Here is an 18,919-nt window from a genome sequence, read left to right as displayed (position 1 = left end):
TCAGTACCTCCTCATTAGTTATATGATCTACCCATCTAGTCTTCAGCATTCTTCTGTAGCACCACATTTCAAAAGCTTCTATTCTCTTCTTGCTAAACTGTTTATCATCCGTGTTTCACTTCCATATGTGGCTATAGTCCATACAAATACTTTCAGAAATGACTTCCTGACACTTGAATCTATACTTTATGTTAAGAAATTTCTCTTCTTCAGAAACACATGCTGCCCAAGTAGCAAAACTCATCTACTACTTTCAGATTCTCATTTCCTAATCTAATTCACTCATCACCACCTGATTTAATTTGACAACATTCCATTATCCTCATTTGGCTTTTGTTGATGTTCATTGTATGTTGTCCTTTCATTCTATTCAACTGTTCTTCCAAGCCCTTTGCTCTCTCTGACAGAATTACAGTGTTATCGGCGAACCTCAATGTTTTTATTTCTTCTCCCTGGATTTTAATTCCTTCTCCAAAATTTACTTTTGTTTCCAGTACTGCTTGCTCAATATACAGATTGAATAACATCAGGGATAGGCTACAACCCTACCATACTCCCTCTTTGACCATTGCTCCCCTTTTGTGCTCCTTGACTGTTGTAACTGCCGTCTGGTTTCTGTACAAATTGTAAATAGCCTTTTTCTCTGTGTATTTTACCCCTGCCACCTTCAGAATTTGAAAGAGAGCATTCCAGTCAACACTGTTAAAAGCTTTCTCTAAATCTACAAACACTGTAAATGTAGGTTTGCCTTTCCTTAACCTAGCTTCTAAGATAAGTCATAGGGTCAGTATTGTCTTGTTGTTGTTGTTGTTGTGGTCTTCAGTCCTGAGACTGGTTTGATGCAGCTCTCCATGCTACTCTATCCTGTGCAAGCTTCTTCATCTCCCAGTACCTACTGCAACCTACATCCTTCTGAATCTGCTTAGTGTATTGATCTCTTCGTCTCCCTCTACGATTTTTACCCTCCACGCTGCCCTCCAATGCTAAATTTGTGATCCCTTGATGCCTCAAAACATGTCCTACCAACCGATCCCTTCTTCTAGTCAAGTTGTGCCACAAACTTCTCTTCTCCCCAATCCTATTCAATACCTCCTCATTAGTTACGTGATCTACCCACCTTATCTTCTTATCTTCAGCATTCTTCTGTAGCACCACATTTCGAAAGCTTCTATTCTCTTCTTGTCCAAACTGGTTATCGTCCATGTTTCACTTCCATACATGGCTACACTCCATACAAATACTTTCAGAAACGACTTCCTGACACTTAAATCTATACTCGATGTTAACAAATTTCTCTTCTTCAGAAACGATTTCCTTGCCATTGCCAGTCTACATTTTATATCCTCTCTACTTCAACCATCATTGTGTCATTGTCTTGTGTGTTCCTACATTTCTCCAGAATCCAAGGTCATCATCTACCAGTTTTTCCATTTATTTGTAAAGAATTCGTGTTAGTATTTTGCAACCACGACTTATCAAACTGATAGTTCGGTAATTTTCACACCTGTCGGTACCTGCTTTCTTTAGAACTGTAATTATTATAATCTTCTTGAAGTCTGAGGGTATTTTGCCTGTCTCATATATCTTGCTCACCAGATGGAAGAGTTTGGTCATGGCTGGGTCTCCCAAGGCTATCAGCAATTCTAATGGAATGTTGTCTACTCTCAGGGCCTTGTTTCTACTTAGGTCTTTCAGTACTCTGTCAAATTTTTCATGCGGTACCACATCTCCCACCTCACCTTCATCTACGTCCTCTTCCATTTCCATAATATTGCCCTCAAGTACATCACTCTTGTATAGGCCCTGTACATATCCCTTCCACCTTTCTGCTTTCCCTTCTTTGCTCAGGTCTGGTTTACCATCTGAGCTCTTGATATTCATACAGGTGGTTGTATTTTCTCCAAAGGGCTCTTTAATTTTTCTGCAGGCAGTATCTATCATACCCCTAGTGATATTTGCTTCTACATCCTTACATTTGCCCTCTATCCTTTCGCGCTAAACCATTTTGCAGCTCCTGTTGATCTCATTTTTGAAATTTTTGTATTCCTTTTCACCTACTTCATTTACTGCACTTTTATATTTTCCCCTTTCATCAGTTAAATTCAGTATCTCTTGTGTTACCCAAGGATTTCTACTAGCCCTCGTCTTTTTTACCTACTTGATCCTCTGGTGCTTTTACTATTCATCTCTAAAAGCTACCCATTGTTCTTCTACTGTATTCCTTTCCCCTGTTCTTGTCAATCATTCCCTAATGCTCCTTCTGAAACTCTCTACAACCTCTAGTTATTTCGTTTATCCAGGTCCCATCTCCTTAAATTCCTACCTCTCTGCAGTTTCTTCAGTTTTAGTCTACAGTTCATAACCAATAAATAGTGGTCAGAGCCCACATCTACCCCTGGAAATGTCGTGCAATTTAAAACCTAGTACCTAAATCTCTGTCTTACCATTATATAATCAATCTGAAACCTTTCCATGTCTCCACGTCTCTTCCATGTATACAACCTTCTTTCATGATTCTTAAACCAAGTGTTAGCGATGATTAAGTTATGCTCTGTGTAAAATTATACCAGGTGGCTTTTTCTTTCATTCCTTACCCCCCCCCCCCCCAATCCATATTCAACAACTACTTTTCCTTCTCCCCCCTTTCATAATATTGAATTCTAGTCCCATATGGCTATTAAATTTTTGTCTCCCATAACTACCTGAATAATTTGTTTTATCTCATCATGCATTTCTTCAATTTCTTCATCATATGCTACATGTAAAATTTTCATAGTATTTTCAGTACTATCTGTTGCTCGTTTTGTACTTCATAAATGGTGGCAAAAAGCAGTCTCATTGAGGATACAGATATGTTCCTTAAATATAGTTCTACATTTGGCACAAACAAAAATTATCACATGATCCACATTGCACGACCTGTAGATACCAGTCAGAATGAAAAAAAGCATATGAAGTGGGAAGCATAATAACTGTGTGTGAGTGTAATTGTGAAATTGTGAGGTGCACACACAGAGAAGTACTATTTGAAATAAATGGAGACATACCATTATCGCAGCATGGCGACAGTGTGTATGAACACATGAAGAAACTAAACATGTAGTAAAATTGCACTTAAGATCCTTTGCAGACAGAGCCATGAAAACCTGATTAAAATTGTGTATGTCCTTTGTTTTTGCAGCTGATAACCAGAGTATTGTGAACATAGTTGACACGCTGAATATTTGCTATCAACTGTTCTATAAACCAGTCGTGAAAAGGGATTCACTTGTGCCCCTAAATGGCAACCTGTTATACTGGTAATGGCCAAAAGCTGTATTTAATATCAAGATTTTTTTCAGTTAGTTGGCCAACATAAACTGGAAATAATCCCCTGCATCATGAATTTTTGAAAAGAACTAGCCATCAGCTAAATTGCAAAAGAGTTCATCAGGCTAGAGTAGGGGGTTGGTATCTACTTCTACTTGGGTGTTGGCAGCCAGTTTAAAGTCATCCCAACTAAAGGAGAGGCCCATTGACTGAAAGGAACAGGCCAGAGCTGTTGCTGTTGTTCCAACCTATCTAATTCCAGTTTCACTTCTTACCGTGGGGACAACAAAATCTAGTGGACTTTAAAGAAATGCTGTACTCTGGAAGGTTTACAAGAATGTTTGCCTGCTAGCAGTTATGGTCTTGAAAAATTGGATTACATAGCAGGAGTACCCTGCATGGGGAACAGAAATGGTTCTTGGATGTCACTTATGATGTTGACGGATGGAGAGTGGCAAAATGTGATCCTTTCAAAGCAATTTACATTGATAACACATGTCACCAATTTCACACTATAAAATCCTTTATATTGCTTTATAAATTCAAGTTAACAGGCCACCACATAATTATCATCAGCTTGTTGAGATTTTTTGAATCTCTCTTTATCTCATAAAGTGACTGTAAACATTTAATGAAATTAATTCTTTTACATTGCAGCTCTGAATGACGACCAGTGGCACAGTGTTCAAGTATTGATAGATGTGCACAGAACTCGACTTATTGCCAAAGTTGACAAGGAATTAGTGGAAACTCACATTAAAGGCTTAGATCCAGCAACAAATTATGGTGTATCCAATGATTTGACTTCTGTTGTTCTGATAGGAGGTAAATAATGTAATTCAATATACTTTCTGTAACTTACTACACAATTCTCATAGTTTAGATTATGTTCATACAGATGCAATGCATATTTCTGTTTGTATCCTACATCAACATTGCATAATTTCATTTATTCCTAGCCTTTCTTTCCTTTACTTTCAATTGGTACATGATTAGCTTTCTTTTCTATGTAACTATATTGTAGGAAAAATATATCTAAAAACAAAGATGATGTGACTTACCAAATGAAAGAGCTGGCACGTCGATAGACACACAAACAAACACAAACATACACACAAAATTCAAGCTTTCACAAGCAATGGTTGCTTCATCAGGAAAGAGGGAAGGAGAGGGAAAGACGAAAGGATGTGGGTTTTAAGGGAGAGGGTAAGGAGTCATTCCAATCCCGGGAGCGGAAAGACTTACCTTAGGGGGAGAAAAGGACAGGTATACACTCGCACACACACACACATATCCATCCGCACATACACATATACAGACAAATGTCTGCTTGAATCTGTGTATGTGTGGATGGATATGTGTGTGTGTGTGTGCGCGAGTGTATACCTGTCCTTTGTTCCTTTTCCTTTTTCAACCTGCCTGCACTTTCGTTTGGTAAGTCACACCATCTTTGTTTTTAGATATATTTTTCCCACGTGGAATGTTTCCCTCTATTATATTCATATCATTAACTATATTGTAGATTGTTTGCTGCTCCATGTAATATAACATTTATTTAAAAAACAGTATTATTTTGATATATGGTTTACAATTTATTAATACTACATCATTTGACTATATAAATGGATTTAGTATTAATTAAGTTGGTTGCACATCATCCTTTTTTTGCCAGTTGACAGAATATTTATGTTACCACAGGTCTTAGCTCAGAGGAAAAACTACATGGTGTGAAATATATTATTGAGTCATTTGTAGGGTGTATCCAAGATATGATACTGAGTGCTGGCAAAGCTGCATCTGATCTCTTGCCAATTAAACCACTCATAGCTACAAAACATGAAAATGTTGTTGAAAGCTGCATTAACAAGTAAGTGAACATGCTCATAAACTCTGATATATGAAGACAATAAGTATTGTTTTTACTTGACATAAGTGCCTAAATACTATTATGGAAAGTAGTTGCAGTACCACCTAACTTAGATCTGCAGTCGACATTTCCCTTTTGAGTATAAAATTGAGTGGAGCATTATCGATTGTGACTCAACACTCAGCAAAACTAACTTGACTCCTAATCTGACTCATAAATAAACTTGACCCAAACAGAGCTGAAATCTGATGACTGAGCTGCCAACTGGTAGAGCTGAATCAGTATTTCTGCAGAAAAGTGAAGGGGCATACCTGTTGCTTGAATGTCAGTGCACAGCTTGTCAAATTCCCAATGCTTATGCTGAAGTACTCAACTTGGTTTAGACAGAATAATCTAAATGAACCTGCCCTCATCTGAGAGGTAGTGCATAATCTCAATTGCCAAGGGGCAATATTAAATGAGAAAATAAATAGCCTAATGGCTAGGATACAGCTCAAGCAAACAAAAAACTATGAACTTTATGCAAGATAATGATTGGAAAGAAGACAAAAATGATGTCTTAACATGGAATTACCAGAATTTCTGCTTGGGTTTGACATAAAGTGCAACCAATTTATAAGATGACAGATGATAAATATGTTTTAGGCATGACTTGTAAATTCAACATTTAATAATCAGCTCTTTGCAGTCCAAACAGATAAACAAACATGAAATACCTAGGTTGTGCATCTTCAAAACTGAAACCAAGTCTTGCACATTGCGAAAATACAAAAACAGTTTAAATGAAACTGGGAATACATTATTCAGTGCTTGTGGAGGCTCATAGAAATTAACAAGAATACAAGAATTTTGCATGTGTTGTGCATGAAAAACAATTCAAACAGAAGTGTTGGTCTCCATCAGTTAATCCATGTGGACCCTTGAAATACTGATATAAATATCAACTGGCACTGCTGGTGCGCATATAAAACATATCAAATTGGACATGAATACAAATTTCATCCCCTGCCATGAATGAAAACAATCTGAACAAAGTGTTTAAACTCAACTAGTTGGTGCATGTGAATCTTGTAATATTAATGTAAATATCAAATGCTACTGGTCCCATGGAACTATAGTAAGAAAGGCCATGAATTCCTAACTGAAGCTTGCAGACGCCAATCCTGGTGGTGGAAGAAATAAATTTCTATCTCTTAGGGTGTCTGCTGTAGTGCAAGCTAGAGCAGACTGTAGGGATCAAGAATTATTAGCTGAGAGAGCTGCTACGCTATAAAGCAAATCACAGTGAGAAGAGAAAGTAAACTGTGTTTGCAAATTCTTGAAGTATTTCAAATACTTCAAATATTGGGTGTGAAATCATTGAATTTAATTCATGTCAATAATTTATCCATCTGACAGCCAAAGAAACTGTCTTAAAAGAACCTGGACATTTATGTGAATTGTGGACATATATTTTTCACTTAGAGAAAATGCAGTACATTCCCTCTCTTTCTGTCTCTTTCTTATTCTCTTTCTCTCATTCCCATTGATATATAATAAGCACACCCATAGATCAAAAAAGTGTTAATAAGTTTTACACATCTGTAAACATGGCAAGATGTGTTGTATGTGGTATTCGGTGTTTACAAACTTGTAGGCCTATTCTGTCATAAACAATGTACAATAATTATAAATATTTCCACATGCAATTTCATAGAGTGTACAATATGTACCTCAAGGTATGACAAAAATAAATAAATAAAACAAGCTATTGCAGCCTTCAGAAAAATTTGTGTTATCTTTCCATGTTTACCCAGTTGATTTCTTTGCACTCATGTGTGTGAAACCTGTAAAGTACAGTAAATTATTAGGAAGAAATATTCAGAGACAAACAAAATAATATGTTCCCTTCTCAGATGTACTGCAAGTATGGAAATATGTTTTAAGGATAAAAATTTATAAAATTTGTTCCTACTTCTGAATTAACCATAAGTATGTTTTGAACTGGCTTCTTAATATTCCCAGACACAACAAGAAGAACTAAGTTCTGTGGTGTAGTCTTTCAACTTTTGGTAAGACAGCATTGCTAATAACTTACCATCGCATTTGATTGTTATTTTGTTACCTTACTACTGTACATGGTACATACTTTTATTCCAATGCTAAATGTTGGATTGTAATATATGTTGATAAAACATTATTATGTGTGTTTAAGGATGCTTTTATCTATAAAAGTGAAAGTTTTGTATTTGACTGAAGTGATACCAGCAAACATTTTAATCTACTGTTACAAGTTTCAACCATGTGTAACAATTGAGAACTAGTAGAACAATCTACATACTTTTTCTCTGGTATTATTCAGTCCTGCAGCCATGTGGTTTGAAAGGGAGGATTCACCTCTTGTGACTTTTTATGATTTCTGAATGAGCCTGGTTCTTGTTCAGTGACTGAGTGAAGTAGGTAGCTGTTGCACCCGTGAGTATATTCTGTATACTCTTGGAATTGTACTGACATCTGTCTCTAACATATTATACAAGCATCTTCATGTAATGGAGGTTTGCAGTTGTTAGGTACCATCCTGGCAAAAAATACTTTACAGTTGCAATCTGAGTACTTCAAAACTGATATATTATATTGAAAATGGTTATCAAATATCTGGCTGTAGAAGTATGGCCCAGAGATAAAGCTGCATTTTACAATTTGGATCTTCCCATTAACCATTTTTATAACAAAACTGAAGAGATCACATGATGTAAGTATGCTGTAAATGAATTTACTTGTATACGCACAATCTCATCTGAAGAATGGAGAATGGTAATCACGGAGTATTGTTCTGGGTTATACCTTTTAAGCTTTCAGGTTCATGCACCATAGGACCTGAAATGCCTCTGTGGCCTCTCATTCCACCAAGATAATATGTTGCTCACAAGATGGTCAAAACTAAGTTTATTTAGTGGAATCCTGAAACAAAACGAGGATGACCAACTCTCCTGTATTTTCTGGGACCTCCCGTAGTACCACACTATTTTTTTTTCCTTAATTCTCTCAGCTCCCTTATTGATAACCTGTTCATCCAGTTGTTTTGTCAGTGATATCAATCCCACAAAATACTTTCAGTAGTTCAGATGCCCTGACAGACAGAACTTTATGCAAGGAGCATAAGCTACTCAACTAAAGGGGTTATGAAAGGGGGAGTGTTTACATGTCCCTCAGTCAGTACTGGCAACCAACAGAATAGAGTAAAACTATTATATATCTTTATATATGAGTTACATGTGGTCTTGACTATTAACAGATTGTATTAAACAATAAAATAAAAATTTAACCTTTAGGTTACTTGTTTCCATCCTGGCTATGGCAGGAACTGACATTTATACAGCCATTGTCACCATTCCAAGAAATTGTGATGTATTTGTGCAGTTGATATTTACTGCAACTAAATCCCCCTTAAAATCATGGTCAGATATTACTAATCTCCTTTAAACCCATGATCAACTGTTGGTTGCACTAACCCAGGCACTTCCATGCCCAATTTTCTGCCTAGATCTGACCCCATTTGATTTCTTACCCATTCTAGAAGCAGAAGAAACTATCTGTTATTATCTTTGACTATCCAAAATCAGCTGTGTTAACATACATGCAATACGTCCCACTAAAAGTCTCAAAAGTTCTACCAGGTTATATAAAGTAATTACAATAGTTTGGAAAGATGAGAAAGCAAATACTTAGAAAATCAGGAATTCACATCATTTCCTCAGAATTTTCAGTGATCCTGAAATTGTCATCAGAGGCAATGGAATTTTATTGTGATGAAAAATTCTCAACTATTTAATTCAAAAATTGATTATAAGTCCCCAAGCTGAATGTTGAGGTTTTCTCTGCTGGTTAGCTTCATGTAAGCACTAGTTTATCCTTTTTTATGAGCTCAGCTACAGCCATGAAAAGAGAGAAGACTGAAAGACACTATACAATCCTACAGCTTATCCTTATCAAGCATAGAAATCTAAACTTACCACAAACGCTTAACCCCATCCTATAATATGGAGAGCTCTCGTAATCAGTTTGCATGACATAGAAGGAATTTCAAGTTCTTGCTTTGATGTGTAATAACTCTATAACAAAGAAACAAATAGGCCATTGATACCAACACCTCTTTTTGGCAACATCTGAGAAAAAAAGAGATTTACAGACTGCAAATACTTAGCAAGAAATTTACTGAGTTACATCTAATTAATGAATTACATAAAAATGATATTCTGTGAAAAATTAGGTTTATTTAATGTTAGAATGTTAGTTTCAGCATCAAGGACTTGTTCAGGTGATAAATACATAATGGGACCATGATCTAAATGTTTCACATTCTTTTGACTCAAAACAGTATAATAATAAATAATAAGATAAGAGTATTCATAATTTAACTTACAGCTTCAAATTGGTGTAGGAAGAGAATCACTGGTCATAAGGACAGCAAATTTGAACAGCATGTTATTGACACAAGGAGAAACATCATGGAACAAAAAAAAACAATGAAAATTTTACCAATAGATGACACTGTAAGCATGTTAACGTAAATGGGGTCAGTAAAAATGACACGTGAATCACAATACAATGGCGATGGTTTGAGTTACATATTACACCATCCATACTGTTCAGTATGCGTGACTGCACAAGTTCAACAGTCAACAGTTGTGGCACTGTTAGTTAGATAAAGTCTATCCACCATGCCAAGGTCATAGCACATCAGATAGAAAAATCAGTTTTTAACTGTCCTGGCGCCAAAAACCACATAAAAAGCAAAATGACGTTGGTTTGTAATTATCTTGAGACTGGCACAAGACCACCATTTTCTGCCACAAGTTGAAACAGTATGTTCCACAACAGATTGGAGTGTCTTGGGGTCACATTGAGAATGTGTTGTCCAATGTGTGGCTTCAAATCAGCTTTGTTCGTAACACTGAACACAACATCATTCAGATAACTCCACAGTCAGAAGTCATATGGATTAAGATCAGGTGATCTGGATGGCCAGGCTGTAGGGAAATGATGGCTGAGAATTTTAGCATTACCGAAGTGCCTCTGCAGTGGCCACTTCACTGGCTGTGCAATGCACAAAGGAGCATCATCTTGCATAAAAATGATACTACACAAACATACAAGGGCAGTTCAATAAGTAATGCAACACATTTTTTTTCTGAAACAGGGGTTGTTTTATTCAGCATTGAAATACACCAGGTTATTCCCCAATCTTTTAGCTACACAACACTATTTTTCAACGTAATCTCCATTCAATGCTACGGCCTTACGCCACCTTGAAATGAGGGCCTGTATGCCTGCACGGTACCATTCCACTGGTCGATGTCGGAGCCAACGTCGTACTGCATCAATAACTTCTTCATCATCCGCGTAGTGCGTCCCACGGATTGCGTCCTTCATTGGGCCAAACATATGGAAATCCGACGGTGCGAGATCGGGGCTGTAGGGTGCATGAGGAAGAACAGTCCACTGAAGTTTTGTGAGCTCCTCTCGGGTGTGAAGACTTGTGTGAGGTCTTGCATTGTCATGAAGAAGGAGAAGTTTGTTCTGATTTTTGTGCCTACGAACACACTGAAGTAGTTTCTTCAATTTCTGAAGAGTAGCACAATACACTTCAGAGTTGATCGTTTGACCATGGGGAAGGACATCGAACAGAATAACCCCTTCAGCGTCCCAGAAGACTGTAACCATGACTTTACCGGCTGAGGGTATGGCTTTAAACTTTTTCTTGGTAGGAGAGTGGGTGTGGCGCCACTCCATTGATTGCCGTTTTGTTTCAGGTTCGAAGTGATGAACCCATGTTTCATCGCCTGTAACAATCTTTGACAAGAAATTGTCACCCTCAGCCACATGACGAGCAAGCAATTCTGCACAGATAGTTCTCCTTTGCTCTTTATGGTGTTCGGTTATACAACGAGGGACCCAGTGGGAACAAACCTTTGAATATCCCAACTGGTGAACAATTGTGACAGCACTACCAACAGAGATGTCAAGTTGAGCACTGAGTTGTTTGATGGTGATCCGTCGATCATCTCGAACGAGTGTGTTCGCACGCTCCGCCATTGCAGGAGTCACAGCTGTGCACGGCCGGCCCGCACGCGGGAGATCAGACAGTCTTGCTTGACCTTGCGGCGATGATGACACACGCTTTGCCCAACGACTCACCGTGCTTTTGTCCACTGCCAGATCACCGTAGACATTCTGCAAGCGCCTATGAATATCTGAGATGCCCTGGTTTTCCGCCAAAAGAAACTCGATCACTGCCCGTTGTTTGCAACGCACATCCGTTACAGACGCCATTTTAACAGCTCCGTACAGCGCTGCCACCTGTCGGAAGTCAATGAAACTATACGAGATGAAGCGGGAATGTTTGAAAATATTCCACAAGAAATTTCCGGTTTTTTCAACCAAAATTGGCCGAGAAAAAAAATGTGTTGCATTACTTATTGAACTGCCCTCGTACATGCTGTTGAAGGCTTGGAATGACTTTAGTGTGCAAAAGACTCTCATAGCATTTACCAGTGATGATACTGGTGAAAGGACCTGTAGGACTCATCTCCTTGAACAAATACAGCCCTACAATAAATGACACTGTCAACTACCACCACAGAGTCACTTTTGCAGAATGAATGGTACCAGTTGATGTGTGTGCAAATTTTTTGATGCCCACATTATGCGATTCTGTGTATTGACATGTCCTTGGAGATGGAAATAGGCTTCATTTGTCCGTAGTGTCTTCCATGGCCATTTGTTGTCCACTTTCATGTGAGCAAGAACATCCAGAGCAAATGTTTGTCTAGCTGACAGGTCAGCAAAAAGCAAAGCTTGAACATGGGTGATTTTGAATGGATAACAATGCAGAATGTTTCATAGAATTTTATGTATCAGGCTCACAGATGTGTCAAGTGTTTGGGCAATTCTCCAAGCACTACGACATATGTCAGATCAGGTGCTTTCTTCCCTCGGCCACATTGCACTTCAAAAGGATCTACCTTTTTGAATTTTATAATTGTTTTCTCCAGACCCTCAGCAGAAATCAAACCAATGCCTTTTTTTCTTACTCTTGACTGTCTGCAGGGCTACTGGCACACAGTTACCATTCTTGTAGAAGAGCTGTATCACCACCACCATGTGATCCTTTGTGGAGACAGTCATTTAGCCTTACAGTGTCACCTATTTGTCAAATTTTCATTAATTATTTTTTTCCGTAATGTTTCCTCCAGTGTCAATAATATGTTGTTCAAATTTGACATCATTCTGAGCAATGATTCTCTTTCTACAGAGTTTTGAAACTGGAACTTTAATTATGCACTCTCTGTATATGGGTGATAGTTAAAAGTGATCCCGCGTAAGGGATTTGAGGACTTTTTTATTCAAGAAATCAGCCAAATAATAAAAGACAGCTGTCAGATAGTCAACATACTTAATAGTAACTTCCTGGAAGTAGCTCAGAAAATACACACAGACATTTGAAAGGATAAAGCAATCGAATACATACAAGAAGCAATGCCACATACATATAGAAAAATCACAATTACTCCATGTTCTATTAAAGAAATTGAAAATTCAATTAATTCCCTAAAAAACAAAAACTCTGATTTACTAACTTCTCAAATAAATTGCTAAAATACTATCCTTCACATGTATGCAATGTATTCAGTCTTTTACGCAATACACCATACTACCACAGGGGATATTGCCATACAGACTGAAATATGCCTTTGTCAGACTCTTTTACTAAAAAGTAGTAAAACAGATACTAATAAATACTGATCAATCTCACTGCATAAATCCTTCCTGAAGGTCACAAGAGTCATAGCATACTCCTCTCAAAGTAAGATACTTAGTCAGAATTAGTTTGGATTTGAAAAGGATGATGTCGTACTGGTAACTGCTTTTCACCCTATCTAACTAAAAGATGCAGAATGTCACATTTAGAAAACTAGGGAGTGTACACAACAAAAAACCATCTTCAGAATGGGGAACAGTCACTACATTTGTGCCATAAGGATCAATGGTGTATCCACTCTTTTTCTTGTTATACATAAGTTTGTCTTCATGTATCCAAGAGGCTGAAATCGCTTTGCTGAAAATGCAGGTATTCAAATATAAATAAAATTTTCTTGCAAATGGACATTCGATAAACTAATATCAAACACCCTACATGCAGTTCTATAATTCACAAAGCCTGACAGCAGCATTAGCAACAATGCCTCGAAGAATCACTAAATAAAACAGAATATTCTAAATTCACAAGTGTTTTTATCAACAAGAAACTGAAGTGGAAGTTGTGTTCCAAAACTTCTTAAATGTCTGAGTTATGCAACTTAAGCACTACAGATAATATCGGATTTTGGAAATGAAAATGTCTTATGGCATTATATCCTGAGATAACTCATCATTAGAAAGTGTTAATTGCAAAAAAAAAAAAAAAAAAAAGTAAAATGGAAGTAATATATGGTCTCTGCTCTTGAACCTCTTGTAGACGGCTCTTTAAACAGTACATTTACAATCACTCCTTTGTGAAGTGTTTTATCAACAGTCAACCACATTTAGAAAAGAGCAGTAAAATTCATAAATATAAAAGTATGAGAAGTCACTTACTCTATCTTTTATTCACAGAAAGGAGTGGTGTATTCAGCCATATCTTTGATCATCAAACTAGTGATGCAAAACATTTAGTAGATAATAAAATTAACTTTAAACATAAACTGAAATCATATCTTTCTGATGTGTTTGACAAGACAACTTCTTTTACTCCATAGAACAATTTCTAAATGTGTGATAATATGGTCTGCGCATGAGTGAGGGCTTGAGAGAGAGTGAGAGAGGTTGAACATAGTTAAGTATAAATTAAGGTATTTTACAAAACATGATATTTTTATCACCTGGGACAACTGTGACTGTTAAATGACTCTAGGGGAAAAAATTTTAAAAAAATTAGTTTAAGACAGTCATGTCAGTAAGGTTAGCAGACGTTTCCCTGAGAAAATGTAATATAATTGTATAACTAACTCTGTCCACATCATAGGGAGAGACCACAATTATGGTATATGGATCATGCAGACATGTAATACAAATTAAGCTGTTGAAAATATTAGATTTCCTTGATTTCCTTTTGTCTTTTTAAGGTGCAAGACTCGCGAAAACCTCTGTTTTTTTGGCAGCCAGTGTGTAAATCATTATAATACGCTTACTTGTGATTGCTTTGGAACTAAATATGAAGGAGAACAGTGTGATATATACAGTAAGTAATGTATGTACCTGCTATTGTTTTGAAAATACACTTTTTAACTACCATATTACTTCAGAATGTAACAATACATGTGAAAATTGTGACAGAAAATGTGTTTTCCAGCTGCTACCACATTGACTTTTCGAGGTTCATCTTACGTTTCGTACAGGGTGTATGACTGGAAAGACAGGGTACACACTAGTTCAAATCGAATTAGCCTGCAGTTCAAGGTAAACATTTATACCAGCAATATCAGTAAAGTGTAAAAAATATCCAGTTTTTGTAATAAATTCAATTGCATCACATTTATGTACTATCATTATAAGAGCAATGGTTGGCATTTCTTAAGTGTTGAAATATTGGGTAGGATCCTTCAATAAGTGCACTGATTTTGGTACATCACATTATGAACTTTATTTTTTCAAAACACACTAACAAAATAGTTGACTTAATTTTTTTTATGTTTTGTTGTTATATGTTGTACAAGGTTTTTGTAATATGTTCCATATTTTTAAAATAATGATGTAGTAATTACGCTTTGCTCAGCCAGATGCTTCTTGTCCAGACATGTTGTATGTTAATATGTTATATTAAAGTGTACTCCTTTACACACCACCAACTGTTAATTATAATTAAAAAGAGAATCTTTCAAGAGGTTGCAGACCTAGATACATGCTTGTATTAAATTTTATACACAACTGTTCATCAGTTTTTATGAAGGACCACATAAATTGTCAGTGATACATTGCATATCAGCAAATAGTTGAAAATAGCATCAGCTGTGAAGTAAATGAAATGTGTGGAATTATTTTGTCAATCCTTGGGCAAAGTATAACCAGGGAAGTCAGTTGCATGCTTAAGGTTCACTGATAGTAAATTTATGTCTGTTATCACTGGATTCCCTTGATTGGCAATTGGAACTTTTGTTGGAGATTCATCACAAAAGTGTCAATCACATCTCTTTGTGATTTAAACTAGACATAACACTGAAGTCAAAGAAGTTGCATTCCATAGCAACTCTACAAGAAACTAAACCAACTGAGGAGACTTGATCAACATGCAAAGTCTTGCATTGGGAAAGATCATGAGACACAGATTTTATAGGTTCCAATAGCAGCAGCAACATAGCCAGGAAAATAGCAAGTTGCAAGTTGGTCAGTTAAATACTTAAAAAATTAGAAACACTACATGGCAAAATATCAGATTTAACAATTGAAAGTTAGCAAAGATATGCTACTGGCCATTAAAATTGCTACACCAAGTAGAAGTGCAGATGATAAACGGGTATTCATTGGACAAATATATTATACTAGAACTGACTTGTGATACATTTTCAAGCTATTTGGGTGCATAGATCCTGAGAAATCAGTACCCAGAACAACCACCTCTGGCCTTGATATGCCTGGGCATTGAGTCAAACAGAGCTTGGATGGCGTGTACAGGTACAGATGCCCATGGAGCTTCAACAAGATACCACAGTTCATCAAGAGTAGTGACTGGCGTATTGTGACAAGCCATTTGCTCAGCCACCATTGACCACATGTTTTCAGTTGGTGAGAGATCTGGAGAATGTGCTGGCCAGGGCAGCAGTCGACATTTTCTGTACCGCAAAAGGCCCGTACAGGACCTGCAACATGCGGTCGTGCATTATCCTGCCAAAATGTAGGGTTTCGCAGGGATCGAATGAAGGTTAGAGCCACGGGTTGGAACACATCTGAAATGTAACGTCCACTGTTCAAAGTGCCGTCAATGCGAACAAGAGGTAACCGAGATGTGTAACCAATGGCACCCATACCATCACCCCAGGTGATACACCAGTATGGCGATGACGAATACATGCTTCCAATGTGCGTTCACCGCAATGTCACCAAACATGGATGCGACCATCATGAAACTGTAAACAGAACCTGGATTCATCGGAAAAAATGACATTTTGCCATTCTTGCACCCAGGTTCGTCGTTGAGTACACCATCGCAGGGGCTCCTGTCTGTGATGCAGCGTCAAGGGTAACCACAGCCATGGTCTCTGAGCTGATAGTCCATGCTGCTGCAAACATCGTGAAACTGTTCGTGCAGATGGTTGTTGACTTGCAAACGTCCCCATCTGTTGACTCAGGGATCGAGACATGGCTGCACGATCCGTTACAGACATGCGGATAAGATGCCTGTCATCTCGACTGCTAGTGATATAAGGCTGTTGGGATCCAGCACGGCATTCCGTATTACCCTACTGAACCCACCGATTCCATATTCTGCTAACAGTCATTGGATCTCGACCAACGCGAGCAGCAATGTCGTGATACGATAAACCGCAATCGCAATAGGCTACAATCCGACCTTTATCAAAGTTGGAAATGTGATGGTACGCATTTCTCCTACTTAAACAAGGCATCACAACAATGTTTCACCATACAACGCCAGTCAACTGCTGTTTGTGTATGAGAAATCGGTTGGAAACTTTCCTCATGTCACCACCGGCGCCAACCTTGTGTGAATGCTCTACAAAGTTAATCATTTGCATATCACAGCAGCTTCTTCCTGTCAGTTAAATTTCACGTCTGTAGCATGTCATCTTCATGGTGTAGCAATTTTAATGTCCAGTAGTGTATTTCTTCAGATACAGTACTAGTAAGTCAGCTATTCAAACCACATGCAGATTCAGAAATATGCAGAAGATTTAGAAGCAAAAGGTGAGGCTGGGAAAGAGAGCTGGATTATGTCACAAAGTCTTGGAATGTTACCACCAAAACTTCACCACTTCCTTACTGTGTGGGATAACATAGCAACATCTGACAAAAATATTGACACATTATTTGAACGTTTGCATCTGGAAGAAGATAGATTAAATTAGATAGAACAATCAAATATGCCCCAAAATGCTTTCATCTCAAAATTAAAAGAATAGTTTGTCGAAAGATGTCAGCAGGAAAAAATCACAGTTCAATATTTTAAATGTGATATAAACGGCTTGTAAAGAAACATTGCAGAAATAAACAATGTGCCAAATAGTTAGCATATTGCAGAGAAAATTATTTGCATAACAACTGCAAGCAATACGGTTATTTTTCCAGGGAATGTCCACATGAAACATTATTCAGAAATGAGACAAATGAAAACCCAGCCATAACAAATCAAAAAGTTTCAAATGTAAAAAAAAGTCACCATTGGATTATCTACTGCCAATATAAATGTTATAAATTTGCAACCTAATGAAGAAAACATTTGATACCAAAATTGTGTCACCATGCACATGACATTTGGGAGTGACTGGTTAATAAATTATGTAAAATTAAATCACTATACAAAGCATTGATTGGTGATGCTACTAAATTACAAGCAACTGGAGTGAGAGTGGAGAACAGTGGTCTGATGTAATTCTGGAGAATGTTTTATATGTACCAAATACAGTGCAATATCTATTTTATATTTTCATGCAGTCCAGACTAAAAAACACAAAATTGAGGAAAATACAGAATTGAAGAAAACGTTAAAACCCTCTAAATACATATGAAATTGGCATATATGATTAAAAATTGTAATTCTCTCCAATATGTTGTATAAAAATTAAAATTACAATACGTTTTTCATACAATAATTTGTTCTAATGAATTTTATCAGTTAAAAATTCACAGATGTTTAACAGCAAGTAAAAGCTTATGAAAAAATTGAAATTGGCATCTGGGTACAAGGCAACGAGCTATTTTCTGACAGGCTATGACCAAAAATTTTTGAGAGGTCTTTTCTTTGTGTTCACTCAGAGAGTTAGCCAATATGAAGATCATAACTTGTGATTTGCAGTAGACTCTGCCCTCAGCAGGTTTGCTAAATTCAAAATTTCCTAAGCATAACAGCATATATGTTGGGTACTGTTTTCCAAAGAATGGAAGTTTACACATTTGGTTGGTTGTACTTAAATAAAATAATTGCTGTAACTGTTATGTGATGAGGTGGACTACAGTGAAAAGGAATCAGTAAAGACAGAAATTTTCAGCAGCTACAAGCTAAAGTGTTTCCATCAATTTTTCAAAATATGTTAGGAGACACTGTAATTTTTATGTTATGCCCTGTATATTACTGAAATAAAGTAACAAGGAAAAATATAAAATATCACAGCAGCTAAGTCGTTAAACCATAAACATAAATGCGGTCATTTGCTTAATGACAAGCTTTGTCACCATTGCTGTTATTGTTTGATACTTTTGTTATGAGCTACATTTTACATACTCACCACTAATCATATGCTCCATGCCATCAAAGTGTTATTTTAGGCTCGATAAGAGAAACACAGATATGAAAAGATCAGTTTACTTCCCCAACTGACGTTACAACCTTATTAAAAGTCAGCTCAGTAAATTTCTGTACATTGTGTAAAATGTAAATTTTAAGGAAAGCTCAGGCACAACAATTTTGCTTCAAGCCATCTATCATTACTGCCAGTCTTTATGATCTACAGACTGTGGTGCAAAGTATAAATGTGAATAGTGTATGTACACTCC

At 37.0% G+C, this 18,919-nt stretch overlaps 1 protein-coding gene across 1 annotated transcript in view; it reads left to right on the top strand.

Annotated features, from left to right (window-relative positions):
• The window catches only part of LOC126251538 (axotactin), a 611,191-nt gene that overhangs the window by 292,132 nt on the left and 300,140 nt on the right, over window positions 1-18,919 (top strand). Inside the window, exons 7-10 of the mRNA XM_049952046.1 lie at window positions 3,967-4,134; window positions 5,008-5,176; window positions 14,320-14,435; window positions 14,547-14,653. Coding sequence (XP_049808003.1) covers window positions 3,967-4,134; window positions 5,008-5,176; window positions 14,320-14,435; window positions 14,547-14,653 — 560 coding nt within the window. The remainder of the gene's footprint in view (window positions 1-3,966; window positions 4,135-5,007; window positions 5,177-14,319; window positions 14,436-14,546; window positions 14,654-18,919) is intronic.

This window comes from Schistocerca nitens, chromosome 4 (genome assembly GCF_023898315.1).
Source record: "Schistocerca nitens isolate TAMUIC-IGC-003100 chromosome 4, iqSchNite1.1, whole genome shotgun sequence".
In the NCBI taxonomy this organism is placed as follows: domain Eukaryota; kingdom Metazoa; phylum Arthropoda; class Insecta; order Orthoptera; family Acrididae; genus Schistocerca; species Schistocerca nitens.
This window is presented reverse-complemented; position numbering and strand designations above follow the sequence as displayed.